General features: G+C 52.4%; 1 protein-coding gene across 1 annotated transcript in view; it reads left to right on the top strand.

Annotated features, from left to right (window-relative positions):
• Positions 1-16,895, top strand: part of SULT2B1 (sulfotransferase family 2B member 1) — a 34,865-nt gene extending 17,970 nt beyond the window's left edge. Inside the window, exons 2-7 of the mRNA XM_077846569.1 lie at positions 1,426-1,565; positions 8,364-8,572; positions 10,186-10,312; positions 10,794-10,888; positions 14,874-15,054; positions 16,682-16,895. Coding sequence (XP_077702695.1) covers positions 1,426-1,565; positions 8,364-8,572; positions 10,186-10,312; positions 10,794-10,888; positions 14,874-15,054; positions 16,682-16,863 — 934 coding nt within the window. The 3' untranslated portion in view covers positions 16,864-16,895. The remainder of the gene's footprint in view (positions 1-1,425; positions 1,566-8,363; positions 8,573-10,185; positions 10,313-10,793; positions 10,889-14,873; positions 15,055-16,681) is intronic.
• Positions 16,896-17,007: the final 112 nt, after the last annotated feature.

Below are 17,007 nucleotides of genomic sequence, written 5' to 3'. Positions count from 1 at the left end.
GCTTCCTACACTTCAGACCTGCGTCTCCTCCTCCACCGCATACTTTCCATGCCAGGTGCCCTAGGACAAGTGATGTTGTGATGTGACTTCTGCGAATTCCTGCAGCCAGCCAGCTAGCAGGAATGCCGCCGTGCATGGACAGGTGTGACCACAGACCTCATAAATCGCCCGAGGAAGCTCAGTAAAATATCTCTCCACCTCCACTTCACCCCAGCCAGGTCCCCCCGGTACCCACCCCTCTCTCACCCCAGGGGCAGGAGATCCCTGGGGGGAGGCCACAATAGAAGGATACAGCAGAGGGACCCCTGGGTGGCTCAGCGGTAAAGTGCCCGCCCTCAGCTTAGGGTATGATCCTGGAGTCCCGGGATCGAGTCCCACATCCCACATGCATGGAGCCTGCTTCTCCCTCTGCCTATGTCTCTGCCTCTCCCTCTTTGTGTCTCTCATAAACAAATAAATAAAAATTTTTTAAAAAGGATACAGCAGATTGAATGGATTGCTCTTAGAACATCTCACTTTGGAAAATTTTACTTGCGTGTATGGCTTTGTCAGCCCACTGGGGGGTTTGGGAAAGGCAGCTCACATGAGCTTGGGCTTGAAACTTAAGACTATTTCAGCTTCAGGACTCTTGGCTGGCTGTTGGTAGAGCTCGCGACTCTTGATCTTAGGGCTTGAGTTCAAACCCCACGTTGGGTGTAGAGATTACTTAAAATCTAAGATTTTATTTATTCTTTATGAGAGAGAGGCAGAGACACAGGCAGAGGGAGAAGCAGGCTTCCTGCAGGGAGCCCGATGTGGGAACTCGATCCCAGGACTCTGGGATCACGACCTGAGCCGTAAGGCAGATGCTCAACCGCTGAGCCACCCAGGTGTTCCACTTAAAAATAAAATCTTAAAAAACAACAATAACAAAACTGTTTCAGCTTCACGGTGACATCTGGACTGTGTTTCATGGGTGGGATCTGCCACACATGACTTTTGTGGCTTCCATTTCCTTGTAGGTAAAATGGGGTGTTGACTTAGCCTCTTCCTCAAGAGTTGGGGTAATGAGAAGAAAGCATGTAGCCCCTCTTTGCAGATGTGAAGTGCTCCGTGTCCCACCAGCTGTGTGGCTTTGGGAAAGTCACTCGACCTCTCTGTGCCTCGCTTTCTTCATTCATAAAAGGGGGCTAATAATCATTGCTACCTTATAGGATTGTTGTGGGGTTTTGGCAAACCGTTCCCACCTTGCAGATGAAGAAATGAGACTCAGGGAAAGTTTGTTGCCGGGGATCCACCAGCGAGTGGGGGTGACTCTCACCCATCTCCTTGCTCATCCTCCTTCCCACCCTGAGCTTCCTCTGCCCCACCAATGCAACCTCCGGGGCTGACTCCTGTCCTCACCTCCTCCCCAGTCCTCACGGTGTCTCCTCCACACTCCTACAGCCAGAAGTTGTCAGGCGAATACTTCAGGTACAAGGGCATCCCCTTCCCGGTCGGCATCTACTCACCCGAGAGCATCCGCATGGTAGAGAACGCTGATGTGCAGGACGACGACATCTTCATCATCACCTACCCCAAGTCAGGTACCTGCTGGGCAGGGCGGCTGGGGTGGTGGCCACAGAGCCTGAGAAAGGCTGATCCAGGGGAAAGGAAGCAGAAAGAACCGGGGGTGGGGGGGAGGCTCGAAGGGTGGGGGGGCCCGGTGTCTGCATCTGCTCAGAACCTGGGTGAGCTTGGCCTTTGCACCCTCCCCTCTGCCCAGTGTCACTCCTTCCTCCCCCCAGGTGGGCTCCCTGACCTCCCTACTAAAGCAGCGTCCCCATCCTGTCCCTCCTCATCCCCCTAACTGGCCTCTACATGTCTTCACAGCACCTGTCCCCACCAGCCACTATGGTGTGTTTTCGTTTGTTGATTTATTCTCTGGTTTCCCCCCACTAGCGTGTGAGCCCTTTGAGGGCAGCTAGGTTAGCGTGTCCGGATCACCACTGCATTCTTTGAGTGTAAAACAGTGCCTGGCACATAATAAGTATTCAGTAAATATTTGCAGAAGGAAGGAGGTGGGGAGGGAGGGAGGAAGGGATGCTCTTCATTTTTTCCATTCCGTCACTGAAATGCCACTTATAGATCATCTGCCATGTGTGGAGAGACAGCTGTGGATAGGGGAGACATTTGCCAGTTTCTTGGGAGAGACAGACTTTATCTCAATATGCAATCACCTATGTTACTATATAATTAGAGTTGGGGTTGGTGGGTGCCCCCAAGGAAAGGTGCCGAGAGCATCGAATGTAGGTAACAAGAGATGGTCTGGGGGATGAGGGCAGGTTTCATGGGGGACAAGATGTCTATGTCGAGACCTGGAAGCTGCAGAAGGCTTTGAGTGGGAAAGTGTGTCCCACACAGAGGAGCAGCATGTGCAAAGGCCCTGGGGTCGGGGGAGGCTTGATGGGGTTGGAGGAACAAGAGAAGGTCAGTGAGGTTGGGCCTAAGGCTGGGGGCACATGGGCTGATGAAGCATCCCTTAGGAGCCAAGGTAAGGCTCTTGTGGTGACATTACTCAAAGTCCCTCAGGGAGCTTATAGCGGCGAGAGAAGGGGCAGATTTCTACAATGATGGGGCCTGACCACTTTATTTCTTTTTCAAAACATTTTTGAAAGTTTTCAAAATATGATACATGCCCTTTTCAGCATAGAGTTCTGTGAGGGGTATTTTGGGGGATATAATTCACATACCACACGATTTACCCACTTTAAAGCATACGATTGTGTGGCAGTAGCGCGTTCAGGGTTGTGCAGCCATCACCACAATCCATTTTAGAACGTTTTCACCAGGGGATCCCTGGGTGGCTCAGCGGTTTAGCGCCTGCCTTTGGCCCAGGGCGTGATCCTGGAGTCCTGGGATCGAATCCCACGTCGGGCTCCCGGTGTGGAGCCTGCTTCTCCCTCCTCCTGTGTCTTTGTCTCTCTCTCTCTCTCTCTGTCTAGCATAAATAAATAAACAAAATTTTTTTAAAAAAAGAACGTTTTCACCATCCCAACAAGAAACCCTGTACCCATTAGCCATCACTGCCCAAACCCCACATCCCGGACCCCAAGCCTTAAGGGAACCATTAATCTGTTTTCTGACTTTATGGATTTGCCTATTCTGGGCCTTTCGTATAAATGGAACCCTGTAAGACGTGGTCTTTTGTGTCTGGCTTCCTTCACTTAGCATGTCGTATTGGGGACTCATCCATGTTGTAGCACGCATCGATGCTTCTCTCCCTTTTCCGGCCAAACACCGCTCCATGGTAGGGCATACTATTTTTTTTTTTCTGCTTATTCATTTATCAGTTGATAAACGCTCAAGTTGCCTGCACTCTTTGATGTCATGGGCAATGTTTCTAGGAACATTGGCATACTGTACGTGGACATATGTTTTTATTTCCCTCCAAGTTCTGAGCTTTGAGAGATACATCCAGTCATATAACCACCATCGCAACCAAGATACAGTACAGTTCCATCACCCCCAAATCCCTTCACACCTTTTCGTGGTCAGCTGCTTCCTCACCCCCAGTCCCACCTCCACAACCATTGCTGTGTGCGACCCCTAGAATTTTGCCTTTTCCAGAATATCACAGAAATGGACTCATGCCATGTGTAGCCTTTGAGATTGACTTCTTTCACTCAGCATAATATACGTTAGATTCACCCAAGCTGGGTTGTTGCGTGCGTGTGTTTTAAGATTTTATTTGTTTATTCATGAAAGACACAGAGAGAGAGGCAAAGACATAGGCAGAGGGAGAAGCAGGCTCCTCAAGGAGAGCCCAGTGTGGGACTCGATCCTAGGACCCTGTGATCATGACCTGAGCTGAAGGCAGATGCTCAACCACTGAGCCACCCAGGAGTCTCATGTTTTTTGTGTTTTTTTATTTTTGTTTTGTTTTTCACTGCTGAAGAGCGTTCCATCCTTTGGATGGACCGCGGTTTATCCACTCATCTGTCAAAAGACATTTTAGTTGTTTTCAGATTGGGTGGGTATGAATGCAGCTGCTATGAAGCTTTGCATGCAAGTCCATGCACGGAAACAGGTTTTCATTTTTCTTGGAGAAATACTTAGAAGTGAGGTTGCTGAGTCTACGGGTAGTATGTTTGCTTAACTTTTTGAGAAATGGCCAAGCTCTTTTCCAAAGTGGCTTTACCATTTTGTGTTCTTACCAGCTACACAGGTGAGCTTGCCAACCAAGTGTTCCATGCCAACACTTGATATTGACAGGGTTTGTAGTAGTAGTAGTAGTAGTTGTTGTTGTTGTTGTTGTTGTTGATTTGTTTTTTTAAGCCTTTCTAACAGGTATGCATTGATATCTTACTGTGGTTTTGATTTGCATTTCCCTGGTATCCAATGACCTAGAGCATCTTTCCATATGCTCATTGGCTATCACGTATCTTCTCTGGTAAAGCATCTGTTCAAGTCTTTTCCCCATTTTTTTAAAGATTTTTTTAATTTAATTTATTTATGATAGTCACAGAGAGAGAGAGAGAGGCAGATACACAGGCAGAGGGAGAAGCAGGCTCCATGCACCGGGAGCCCGACGTGGGATTCAATCCCGGGTCTCCAGGATCGCGCCCTGGGCCAAAGGCAGGCGCCAATCCACTGCGCCACCCAGGGATCCCTGCGCCACCCAGGGATCCCTTTTTCCCCATTTTAAAATTAAAATAATTTGTTTTCTCATTATTGAGTTTCGAGAATTTTTTTTTAAGTAGAGTCCAGCCCAATGTGGGGCTTAAACTCATGACCCTGAGATCAAAAGTTGGATGCTCTACCGACTGAGTCAGCCAAGGGCCCTGAGAGTTCTTAATATAATCTGAGAAAAACCCTTTATCAGATATGCCTTTTGCAAATACTTTCCCCCCCCTCCCCATCTGTGACTTACCTCTTTGGTGTCTTCTCAAAGCAGAAGTTTCTAATTTTGATGAAATCAAGTTTGTCCATGTGTTCTTGAATGGGTCAGATTTTGATGTCATAGCTAAGAAATCTTTGGAATGTCTTTTGTGTTTCCCTGTAGAAATTTTATAGTTTTAGATTTTATGCTTAAATCTATGATCTATTTTAAGATAATTTTAGAATATGGGATGAGGTGTGGACTGAGGTTCTTTGCCCACGGATGTCCAACTGGTCCAGCTTCTTTCTTTAATTTGATATGTATTAATTTTTTTCTTAAGAAGTCATGCATTCGGGATCCCTGGGTGGCGCAGCGGTTTGGCGCCTGCCTTTGGCCCAGGGCGCGATCCTGGAGACCCGGGGTCGAATCCCACATCAGGCTCCCAGTGCATGGATCCTGCTTCTCCCTCTGTCTGTGTCTCTGCCTCTCTCTCTCTCTCTGTGACTATCATAAATAAATAAATAAATAAATAATTAAAAAAAAAAAAAAGAAGTCATGCATTCATATTTCAAAAGCTCGAGAGGGATGAAGGGTTTGTACCGGAAGATCTCTCTCCCTTCCTGTAGACACCAAAAGCCCCTGTGCATCCTCTCAGAATTTGCACGTACAAGCAGAAATGTGCATAAATGTATTTTCACTTTTCCCCATCAAAGTTGACACACTAACCACACCATTCTGTAATGTGGTTTTATTTGTATTTTTGCTTTCTTTTCTCTTGTATTTTTTTAGAGGGGTAGGGGCAGAGGGAGAGGGCAGGAGGAAATCATAAGTCCCCAATATGGGGCTGGATCCCACCACCCCGAGATCATGACCTGAGCCAAAATCAAGAGTCAGATGCTTAACTGACTGAGCCATTCATTCAGGTGCCCCTCTTTTTCCTGGTATTTTGACATCATCCCACCTTCAGACTGTAGACAAAGGACTTCCTTGTTTGTTTATTTGTCTGTTTGCAGTTCCATAGTATTCCATAATGTTGGAATTCTTGTTTAGGGCAGCCCGGGTGGCTTCAGCAGTTTAGCACTGCCTTCAGCCCAGGGCGTGATCCCGGATCGAGTCCCACATCAGGCTCCCTGCATGGAGCCTGCTTCTCCCTCTGCCTGTGTCTCTGCCTCTTTCTGTCTCTCTCATGAATAAATAAATAAAATCTTAAAAAAAAAAAAAAGGAACTCTTGTTTAAGCAGTTCCTTAATAAATTAGTGTTTAACCAGTATTAACTGGTTTTCAACCTTTTGCCTTTGTGCATAATGTAAACTTTGTACACCATGCAAGCTTTGTACACAACGTTGCATCTGGCGCATATAGGATTTGCACACAAATGCATTTATCTGTAGAAAAAACTCCTAGATGTGGAACTGGTTGGTCAAAGGGTCTGTGAATAGGCGATTTTGATGGCCATAGCCAAATTTCCCTTCGCCAAAGTTGTAGAAATCTGTGCCCTGAACAGCAGGCTTTGTTCAGAAGAGCTTTGAGACCAATGGTGATGGGCGCGCAACAACCTGAATACGCTTCAGGCCACTGAACTGTATCCTTTAAAAATGGCTACATTGGTAAGTTTTACATTATGTGGGGTTTACCACACACCCACAAAAAAAAATGGATGAACTAGTCACAGAGGATTAAACCACCAAGGGGGGGATGGTTGGGTGGCTGCCTTTGGTTCGGGTCATGATCCCGGGATCTGAGATCCAGTCCCACATGGGGGTCCTGAGAGGAGCCTGCTTCTCTCTCTGCCTGTGTCTCTGTCTCTCTTTCTCTCTCTGTGTCTCTCATGAATAAATAAATAAATCTTAAAAAATAAATAAATAAACCACCAAGGGGTAAGGAGAAACCCCAATGGATACAGGAAGAGCCAACACAGGGATCCACCAATCATTCCCCCGGAGCAGAAGCAGAGGCCCAAGGAAATCTGCTGGGGGGGCGGGGGCGCAGGGGCTCTGGGTGTCCACGGCACTGCCACTGCCGGCCGCTGTCCATCACAGGACCCAGCTAGGAGGAGCACCCAGGAGCCAGAAAGAGAACCCCATCCTCCTGCAGGGCTCCTCCCACGCCCTCTACCGGCAGAGTTTGCCAGTTCACTAGGCGCCGGAGGAGAAACGTTCGCGGGGTCGGGCTCTAACACCGCAGAACAGGGCAACCGAGAGTGGTGAGAGTGGTTCGGAGGCCAGAGGCAATACCTTAAGAACGGGGACAGGGTTACTGTTAGAATCCAGGGATATAGGGGCGCCCGACTGGCTCACTTGGTGGAACGTGTGACTCTTGATCTCAGGGTCGTGGGTTCAAGTCCCATGTTGGTTGCAGAGATTACTTAAAAACAGACAAACAGGGCACCTGGGTGGCTCAGTAGGGGAGCCTCTGCCTTGGGCTCAGGTCATGATCCCAGGACCCTGCATCGGGCTCCCCGCTGGGAGCCTGCTTCTCCCTCTTCCTGTGTCTCTGCCTCTCTCTGTATCTCTTGTGAATAAATAAAATCTTTAAAAAATAATAATAACAAAATAAATAAAAGCAGACAACAACAACAAAACAGACAATCCAAGGCAATAGAATACTCCTAAAGGTGATTGTTAACATTATTATTATTATTATTGCTATTATTATTTCTCATCTGACTTGCCTATACTGTAGTCACCTGTAATTCAGACCTGAGAACCAGGTCACTGACGAGGTCCCTTCCTGCTACATGACATTTGCGGCTTCCCACAGCCATCAAAGGGTTACTTCTGAGAAGGGACAGTGAAGGGAGCTGAGACTTTTAAGTCCAGACGCCTGGATTTAATTCCAGCTTCCTGTATGTATTAACAGAATGCTTCTGCCTCATACATAAGCCTCGGAATCCCAGACATGGAGCCTACTAGAAGCTTATTTATCGTTCCTTTAAACTCCAGTTGGTGCAAGATGCATGGAGGGAAGTGGGGAGAAATCCACGCAGTCTTGAGCATTCTGGCTCTTTCCATCTTATGGCTCTGCCATCCCCGGGAGCCCCAGTTTCCAATGGCGTCCCCACATCCAGCCAGCAGAGAGGGAAGGGGGGGCATGTGGGAGGTGTTTATGGGCCAGGCCTGGAAATGGCTGCACATCGCTGCCACCTGCACTTACTTGGCCAGAACTCAGTCACATGGCCCCACATGTAGCTGCAGGGGAGGCTAGAAAAATGTGGTCCCCTCAATATTCCTGGTAGGGAAATGAAAAGGGGTCGGGTGGACGGTGAGCCAGTCTCTGCCTCACGCCACTTCCCAGCTTCTCCACCTTGGCCACCAGAGACTGTTTCTTTGAGCCTTGAGTTCCTGGTCTGAAATGCACGATAAGCAACCCCAGCTTCTCCACGGGCCCAGGAGGCATCTGTGCAGCCAAATATGTAGCAAATTGTGCAAATAATGCACCGTGAGAAATGCAACTCTGCTTCTCTCTGTCCTCCCCTCCGCCCCACCCCCATCTTTGATTACTTTGCCCAATATCATCCGGACAGGCACCAACTGGATGATCGAGATCCTCAGCTTAATCCTAAAGGACGGGGACCCATCCTGGATCCGCTCAGTGCCCATCTGGAAGCGGGCACCCTGGTGTGAGACCATCATGGGTGCCTTCAGCCTCTCGGACCAGCCCAGGCCCCGCCTCATGAGTTCCCACCTCCCCATCCAGCTCTTCACCAAAGCCTTCTTCAACTCGAAAGCGAAGGTGGGAGAGGAGGAAGGGGTATCGGGGTGGAGGAGAGCATAGCTAAAGGATGGATGCAGCACATACTTCTTGAACACCTACTATGTGCTGCCTGGCCCTGATCGAGAACAGTAGTAAATAATGTTCTCGCTCACACAGCAATGCCTGTGGGTAACAGGCAGAGGATAGATAAGGAGAATCTTCAATAGGCCAAGATGATAAGTTCACAGCAGAAAGGAGCAGAGCGTGGGGATGTCTGGGGGAAGAACATTCCAGGCACAAGGAAGAGCAGGTGCAAAGGCCCTGGGGGTGGGTGTGGCATGCCTGAGGCTGGGAAGGAAGCCTGTGTGGCCAGAGCCAACTGAACGAGAGGGAGAGGAGTAGAGATGAGGTCAGGGAGGTAACAGGGTCCAAACTGTGCAGGGCTGCGTGGGCTGTGGTGGGAACTTTGCTTGTACCCGGAGGGAGAAGAGCCAGGGCAAAGCTCAGAGCAGAGACCCAGGAGCCGACTGAGGGTCTCACGGGCGCCCTCTGGAGGGAAGGCGGGGAACAGACCACGGGGGGGGGGGGGCGAGGACAGAGTCCAGGTGGGAGGTGACGGTGGCCCAGACCAGGGTGGTGGCCACGCGGGCGAAGGAAAAGGACTGAGTTTGGGGTGTATTTCGAAGGTGGAACCAGTAATAGGATTTGCTGACAGATTGGGTGTGGGTGTCAGACAGATGAGTCAAGGGTGACTCCTCGGCGTTTGGCTTAAGCAGCTTGGGAAGATGTGGCTGCTGTCACCTCGGATGGGGGGACGGGCGGGGAGGCTCGGGGGGGGAAGATGGGAGCTCTGTTGCGGCCGATGGACCTCCGGGTGGAGGTTGCCAGTGGGCAGTGAGATAACTGAATCAGAACTTGATGCGACGGCTCTGGGCTGGGCATGCAAATCTATAATTGGCCGGTGGATACAGAGAAGGGGAGTAATTAAAGCCAGGCGACTGGTGGGATGACCAAGAAAGTGAGTGGCTGGCCGCAGACCTGGGAAAGGAGACAGTTGCCAGTGAAGGACGCATCCGATGGGGCTGGAGGGGGCTCGGTTGTGAAACATGAAGCTGATAAACAGAGTGGAACCAGGTGACCAGGGCCTTGAATGCCAGGGCCAGGGGCTGGGACTCTGCCCCAGAGCGCTGGAGAGTCGAGGAGGATGGGGTGAGCTCTGGGTGTAGAAGGACCCTCTGGGGCCATGTGGAGGTTGGGAGGCTGGGAAGGAGGCTGAGGTAAGGAACCAGGCAGGAACGGATCAGCTGGGGCCTTGGCTATGGGACTAGGAAGGAGGCTCAGTGCCTCTCACTCCGATCTCCTGCATCCTGAGCCCTACTCCTTCCTCCTCCAGTGTTTATTCCCTGAAGCCAAACTGTCACTCTGTCTGGTCCAAGAACAGTCCTTCTGTCCTCCTAGAATGTGTTTGCATCCTCTGGGATGAGGGGAGCTGAGCTAAGCTTAGAGGGGCAGTCCCCCAAGAAGTCTACCCCGAGTCCTTCCTGCCGAGGGCTCAGAAGAGAGAAGGCCTGGGGGCAGCATGCAGTCTTTGGGGCTGGGGTTCTGCCCGTATCTGACCCCTTCTCGCCTCTCCCCGACACCCACACGCACAGGTGATCTACATGGGCCGGAACCCCCGGGACGTGGTGGTCTCGCTCTATCATTACTCCAAGATTGCTGGGCAGTTGAAAGACCCCGGCACGCCTGACCAGTTCCTGCAGAACTTTCTCAAAGGCGAAGGTGAGGACTGGGAGCCAAATGAGGTGGGGAGGGCGCCCTTCGGGTTTCCAGGCAGGAAGGGGGCGGAGGAGGGACATGGAGGAGAGAGAGGCAGAGACACAGGGCATGACTCACAGTGAAGGAGACAGGAGCACAAGAGAGCGAGAGATAGTGCCAGACACGGCGATGGGGAGAAAGAACCTGAGAGACAGAGACACAGAGCAAGCAGGAGACAGAGGGAAACAGAGACAGACAGACACAGAGACAGATACAGAGAGACAGGAAAGGAGAGAAATAAAAAGAGACAGAGATGCAGAGAAGGGACAGAAACAGAGAGATGGGGAGACAAGGATTCTCGGGGTGCCAGGTGTGGGAGCATGAGTGAGGTGTCCAGCTCTGAGGGACCAGGCCGAGGGCTACATGGGGCTAGTGAGGCCCCCCCAAACCCCAGCGGGGGTGCTCCTGCTGCCCGGCCCTCATCCACCTGCCCCTCCGCCCGCAGTGCAGTTTGGCTCCTGGTTCGACCACATTAAGGGCTGGATTCGGATGCAGGGCGAAGAGAACTTCCTGTTTATCACCTACGAGGAGCTGCACCAGGTGATTCCCCCCACCCCACCCCACCCCCCCTCCACCCCTCCTCGCACCCACTTCCCTTCCCACAAGGCCTGCTCTGTGACCCCGACGCACCAGGTACCGGGGCAAAGCAGTGAACGGAGCAGGGTCCTGAGCTGGAGAGGGGCGCAGACAGATAAATAAAATAGATGGCAGCTTGGAGAGCAGAGCTAAGGAGAAAAGGCAAGCGGAGGAGGAGGAATGTGTACGGAATGCAATTTTTAAATGGGGTGGTCAGGGAGGGGTGCCTCTGGGAGAGAAGATAACACTTAAGCAAAGATCTGAAGGAGAAGAAGGAGCCATGGAGGTATCTGGGGAGGGTGGGGAGAGCCTGGGGCAGAGGGAACCAACCGCCTGTGCAAAGGCCCTGAGGTGAGAGCCTGCTTGATGTGTTCCTAGGGGAGCAAAGAAGCCCTGTGGCCAGAGCCATCTGAGTTGGGGAGGGGGTGGGAAATGTGGGCAGAGAGGGGGCAGGAGGCACAGGCAGGACCTTGGCTTTTCTCTGAGGAGGTGGAAGCCAGGGGTGGGCCCCGAGCAGGGGAGGTGATGGGATAGATGAAGTCATGCGAAACGCTGGCGCGTAGGAAGTGAGCTTCAATGATGGTTGTGACCTGAAAGCCAGAGGGGAGAAGAGGAAGGAAACAGCCTTTGGAATTAGATGGGGATCCTGTCTGGACCCCATCAAATGTCCCTGGAGCAGGCACTTGGGATAAAAAAAAAATGCCTTCTGGCTGGGGCAGTCAGGGAGAGCTCCCTGGAAGAGGTTGCCATGCGGAATGCCCACTGCTCTGCTCGGCTGCTGGGACGGTGCTGCAGGCTTCTAGGGGAACAAGTCACAGTGAATATAACCAACCATTCTAGATTTGTTATTTTTTAGCGAACACTTTTTAAAATTTTTATTCATTCATTCATTCATTCATTCATTCATTCGAGACAGAGAGAGAGAGCAAGAGAGCACACATGCACAAGTGAGGGGAGGGGCAGAGAGAGGAGAGGCAGACCATCTACTGAGCAGGAGGCTGATGCGGGGCCTGATCCCAGGCCCCAGGACCCTGGAATCATGACCTGAGCAGGCGCTGAAACAACGGAGCCACCCAGGAGCTCCATTCTAGAGCTATTTTATTTATTTATTCATGAGAGACACAGAGAGAGAGAGAGGCAGAGAGACATAGGCAGAGGGAGAAGCAGGCTCCATGCACCGGGAGCCCGACGTGGGACTCGATCCCGGGTCTCCAGGATCGCGCCCTGGGCTAAAGGTGACACTAAACCGCTGCACCAGGGAACCCTGGGTGGCGCAGCGGTTTAGAGCCTGCCTTTGGCCCAGGGCGCGATCCTGGAGACCTGGGATCGAATCCCACGTCGGGCTCCCGGTGCATGGAGCCTGCTTCTCCCTCTGCCTGTGTCTCTCTGCCTCTCTCTCTCTCTGTGTGACTATCATAAATAAATAAAAAATTATGACAAAATTTTAAAAAAATAATAAATAAATAAAAATAAACCGCTGCACCACCCGGGCTGCCCCCCTTTTTAGATTCTTAACAAAGATGTTCCCAGAGGCTGGGTACCCGACAAGCTCCCATTAGATGCTCCAACACTAAGCGCCCCAGACATGCTTTCTTCTTGTAGGTGCATTTCATGTATGTTTTGTATTCTTCCTCCCACTCACTCTGGAGTGGGAAACACCTGAATTTTTGTGTCCAATAAAACTTGGGGCACCTGGGTGGCTCAGTCAGTTGGACATCCGACTCTTGATCTCAGCTCAGGTCTTGATCTCAGGGTTGTGAGTTCGAACCCCGCTTTGGGCTCCATGCTGGGTGTGGAGTCTACTTAAAAAAAAAAACCTTAAAATCTCTCAGAGCCTCAGACATCCCATCCTTTTTTTTTTTTTTTTTAATGATAGAGAGAGAGAGAGAGAGGCAGAGACACAGGCAGAGGAAGAAGCAGGCTCCATGACGCAAGCCCAATGCGGGACTTGATCCCGGGACTCCAGGATCGCGCTCTGGGCCAAAGGCAGGCGCTAAACCGCTGCACCACCCAGGGATCCCCAACATCCCATCCTTAAAATGAGTGGGAAAACCTGGGCTCACGGGGTTGCCACAATACCTGACACTGGCATATTATTACCATCTGACAAGGAATGCCACCGTGTTAATATAGTGTGTAAACTAAAAGTTATTAGGTTCTGAGCAAGTGCTTATCTGATCAGTAGTAACAATAGCAGCAAATGTCCCCTGAGGGTAACAGAGGCCATGCACCAAATACTGCACATGGCTTATCACATTTAATCCTCACCCAGTATGGACAGGTGAGTTACCTGTTAGAGCGAACCACATAAAATTGCCAGCATTTGGCCAGTTTTGGTCCACAAAATAGGAACATTTTTTATGGTTCACCCCAAAACTATTATTACCCTTATTTTATAGAGGAGGAGCCTCAGGATTTGTGACCTAAAGAGAGTTGACAATCTGCCTGGGCTTTTTTTTCCCCCCACCCTGGTAAATCTTTTGATGTTAGAAGATCCAGAAAAGATTTTGGCATTACCACCCGAAACCCACCCACCCCCCACCCCCCGCCACACACACACACACTTTTTTTTTTTTTTCATCTAGCTTTATTCTCCAAACCAAAAACTGGGCCATGCGGCCTGACAGAGCTTCTGGGTTGCCCCTGGGTGTGAGGAACTGCCAACATGTTAGAATTTCTGGGACACGCCAGTGGTTCAAGACGATAAAGGGATGGAGGGTTATGAAACCAGGAATGACCTGGAAAATCGGAGCGGTGAGCTTGGTGGAGCTGACCAGAAGGCTGATTGCATTTCAGGGAAGGCAGTGAGATAGAGGGGAGTGGGGAGGATGGGGCTTCCGGCACTCGAATCTGAGCTCCTCCCTCGCTGTGTGACCCTGGACAAGTGTCTTCCCCTCTCTGAGCCTCCATTTATGGATTGGGGTAATGACGCCTCTCTGTGGGGCAACTGGCACGCTTGGCACAAATACACATGAGGGGCTTGGACCAGAGCTTGGCACACAGTAGGTCTTCAATCCCCAGGGACTTGAACCATCGTTGTCAGGAGGGGGTTGATATTTGAAGTGCATCTGGTTGGGGAAGTCTGCCAGGTGGAAGAGGGCGGCACAGGGCATTCTTGGTAGCCCCACGCCAAGGCACAGGAAGGGAAGTTTAGGGAATGGTAAGTTCTGGAAAGATAGGATGAGGGAGGCCAGACCACTTCTGTCCTTGAAAGCAAGGCCTGGGGGGCTGGGACTCCTGTCCCTGGGGCACCAGGGAGCCACAGGAGGGCTGGGAGCAGAGAGGAGTAGGGTCAGCTCTGGGTGTGGGGGCCTGGAGGCAGGGAGGCCAGGGAGGAGGCTGGAGCAAAGGTCCATAGGAAAAGGACAAGAGCTGACCAGTGCTAGGGCTGAGAGCCCAGAGGAGGGGACGAACAGAGAGAGACTGACAGGGGTTTGGGGGCAGGGGGAGAAGGAAGGGGGAGGCTAGTCTGTGGGTCTGGCCTGGGACTGAGTCAAGGAGGCCGCTGTGGTGGGGTGGGGACCTGGGAAAGGTGCAGATCTGCGGCCCAGAGAGGCTGATTCCCACCTCTAACCCGAATGAGGGTGATTCTGCAGAAGATTCACGGGGAGCACCCCCCCAGACCTCACGAGGGGCGTCATGTAATATGTGGGTGTACACTCCAACTGACCTCTGCCCCTTGCTGTGACCTCCGCCCCGCCTCCGCCCTTTCCCTCCCACCCATGGAACCTTCCAAACCCCCAACCTGCAAAAACTCGCAGAAGCCATAGCCCAACCCCACGGCTTGGAGGTGGGGAAACGGAGGCAAAGAAGCTGAGTCACCCAGACAGGTCTGCGTTGGGACTCAGCCAGCCAGATTCTGGCTCTGGCTGGTGCTCCTTCCTTGCCCCGGGGGGTCCCCCACCCCACCCCCCACCTGGCCTCCCTGACCCCCCTCCTCTGCCTGCAGGATCTCCACGGCTCCGTGCAGCGCGTGTGCGAGTTTCTGGGCCGGCCGCTGGGTGAGGAGGCGCTGGGTTCCGTGGTGGCGCACTCAGCTTTCGGTGCTATGAAGGCCAACGCCATGTCCAACTTCACCCTCCTGCCCCCTACCCTGCTGGACCAGCGCCGCGGTGCCTTCCTCCGGAAAGGTGCGGGGGTGCTGGGGTTCCAGGCCACACTCGGGCCACCACCTGGCTGTGCGGCTTGGGCGACTTATGTAGCCTCTCTGGGCCTCAGTTTCCCTGGCTGAAACACGCGGTTGTTCCAAACAGAACTGCCTTCACAGAGTCACTGTGGTCCTAGGCACACAGCAGGCGCTTAGCACTGCCACCCGGACAGCTCCAAAGGGGAACAAAACGCCCGCATGCACTGCCATGGCCAGCACTAGGAGGCTATGTGGGGTCTCCTCGAACCTTTTTTTTTTTTTTTTTTTTTTATTCATGAGAGACACACAGAAAGAGGCAGAGACACAGGCAGACGGAGAAGCAGGTTCCCTGCAGGGAGCCTGATGAGAGACTTGATCCCAGGACCCTGGGATACGACCTGAGCCAAAGGCAGACCCTCAACTGCTGAGCCAACCAGGTGTCCCTTCTCGAACTTTTCTGAGCATCAAGTTTCACCCCAGAAATATTCAAGTATTAGATTATGGGGTGAGGTTGGGAGTGCGTTAGCTTCCATTCCTTCCAGAATACCACACATCTAGCAGCTTCACACAATCCATGTTTATTATTCTTTTACAGTTCTGGTCAGAAGTCTCAAATCAGTGTCACTGGGTTAAAACCAAAGTGTCAGAAGGACTGTTCCTTCCGGAGGCTCTGGGGGGTGGAATATATTCCTTGCCTTTTGGGTTTCTAGTGCCATGTGCATTGCCTGGTTCGTGGCTCCCATTTGTCCCCAAAGCGCCATTGGAGTAAAAATCCCTTTTGCCATGTAAGGTCACATAGTCACAAGTTCTAAAGACTAGGATGTGACCTCTGGAGCGGGGATGATTATTCAGCCTACATGGGGAGCCCCCCAGACCTCACGAGAGGCGTTATATAATATGTGGGGTGTACACTCAAGACTCAAAATACCACGATCCAAATGCCATTGGCCCCAGGATTCCAGGTAAGGGGTGGTGCCCAAGGTGGGCATGGGGCTCACTTCACCCCATGACAAAGTGAGAAATGAGAGGCTCAGAGGGATCCCCGCGCCTGCTGGGGCACACGGAAGGGGGCAGAGTTCATTGTGCCCTTTGCCTGCTAGGCTGCTGCGAGGGTTAAGGAGTGAACCCCATGAATCCAGGGCAGCCCTTTGGCATGTTCCCTGGCACCGGGTGTGGGAAAGCATTCATTCCCACTGTCAGAGCCATAATGGAGGTAGTGTAGCGTGTGGCAGGAGCCCTGGGGTGAGGAAGCCCTGTTCTAGCCAGGGAGGTTAGGGACGGGTCATAGTGACACGGTCACACAGGTGGCACTGAGGCAGGAATGCAGGATGGGGAGGTGGATGTTCTGGGTGGACAGATTTAAGGGGCCAAGTGGGTAAATTAGAGGAAGGCAACAGGTCTACTGGAGGTTCAGGTGGGGGGGGGGGGGCCTAGGGAAGAAGGCGGGAAAATGATGCCCAGGGGTCTGGCCAGGTGACTGGGGACAGAAGCGGCCACCATTGGCGGTGAAGCGGCAACACAGAGATGAAGGGGGGGTGGGGAGGTGCTTCTGGGCAAGCCCGGAGGTGGGAAAGGGGGGCGGGGAATGCTCCGCTGTTCCTCACCTGGCCCTCCCTCCCCCCTCCCCCCAGGGGTGTGCGGTGACTGGAAGAACCACTTCACGGTGGCGCAGAGCGAAGCCTTCGACCGCGTCTACCGGGAGCAGATGCGGGGGATGCCCACCTTCCCCTGGGACGTCCCCGAGGACGCCAGCCCGGACCCCGATCCCAGCCCCAGCCCCCCCCAGGCTGGATCCGAGCCCCTCCACCCGTGACGCTGAGAATAAACGCTTCGCTCCTGCCCCGACTCCGATGCGCTCTGGAGGTGGCTTGGCGTGGGCGGCCGGCAGGGGGCGCGCGAGGGGGGCGGCGGCCGGGGTGGGGACCCGGCTCCCAGGGCCCGGAGGGGACGAGGTCTT

The sequence above is a fragment of the Canis aureus genome, chromosome 1 (genome assembly GCF_053574225.1).
Source record: "Canis aureus isolate CA01 chromosome 1, VMU_Caureus_v.1.0, whole genome shotgun sequence".
Lineage (NCBI taxonomy): Eukaryota > Metazoa > Chordata > Mammalia > Carnivora > Canidae > Canis > Canis aureus.
The sequence above is the reverse complement of the archived record's forward strand: the minus strand, read 5'-3'. Positions and strand labels throughout refer to the sequence as shown.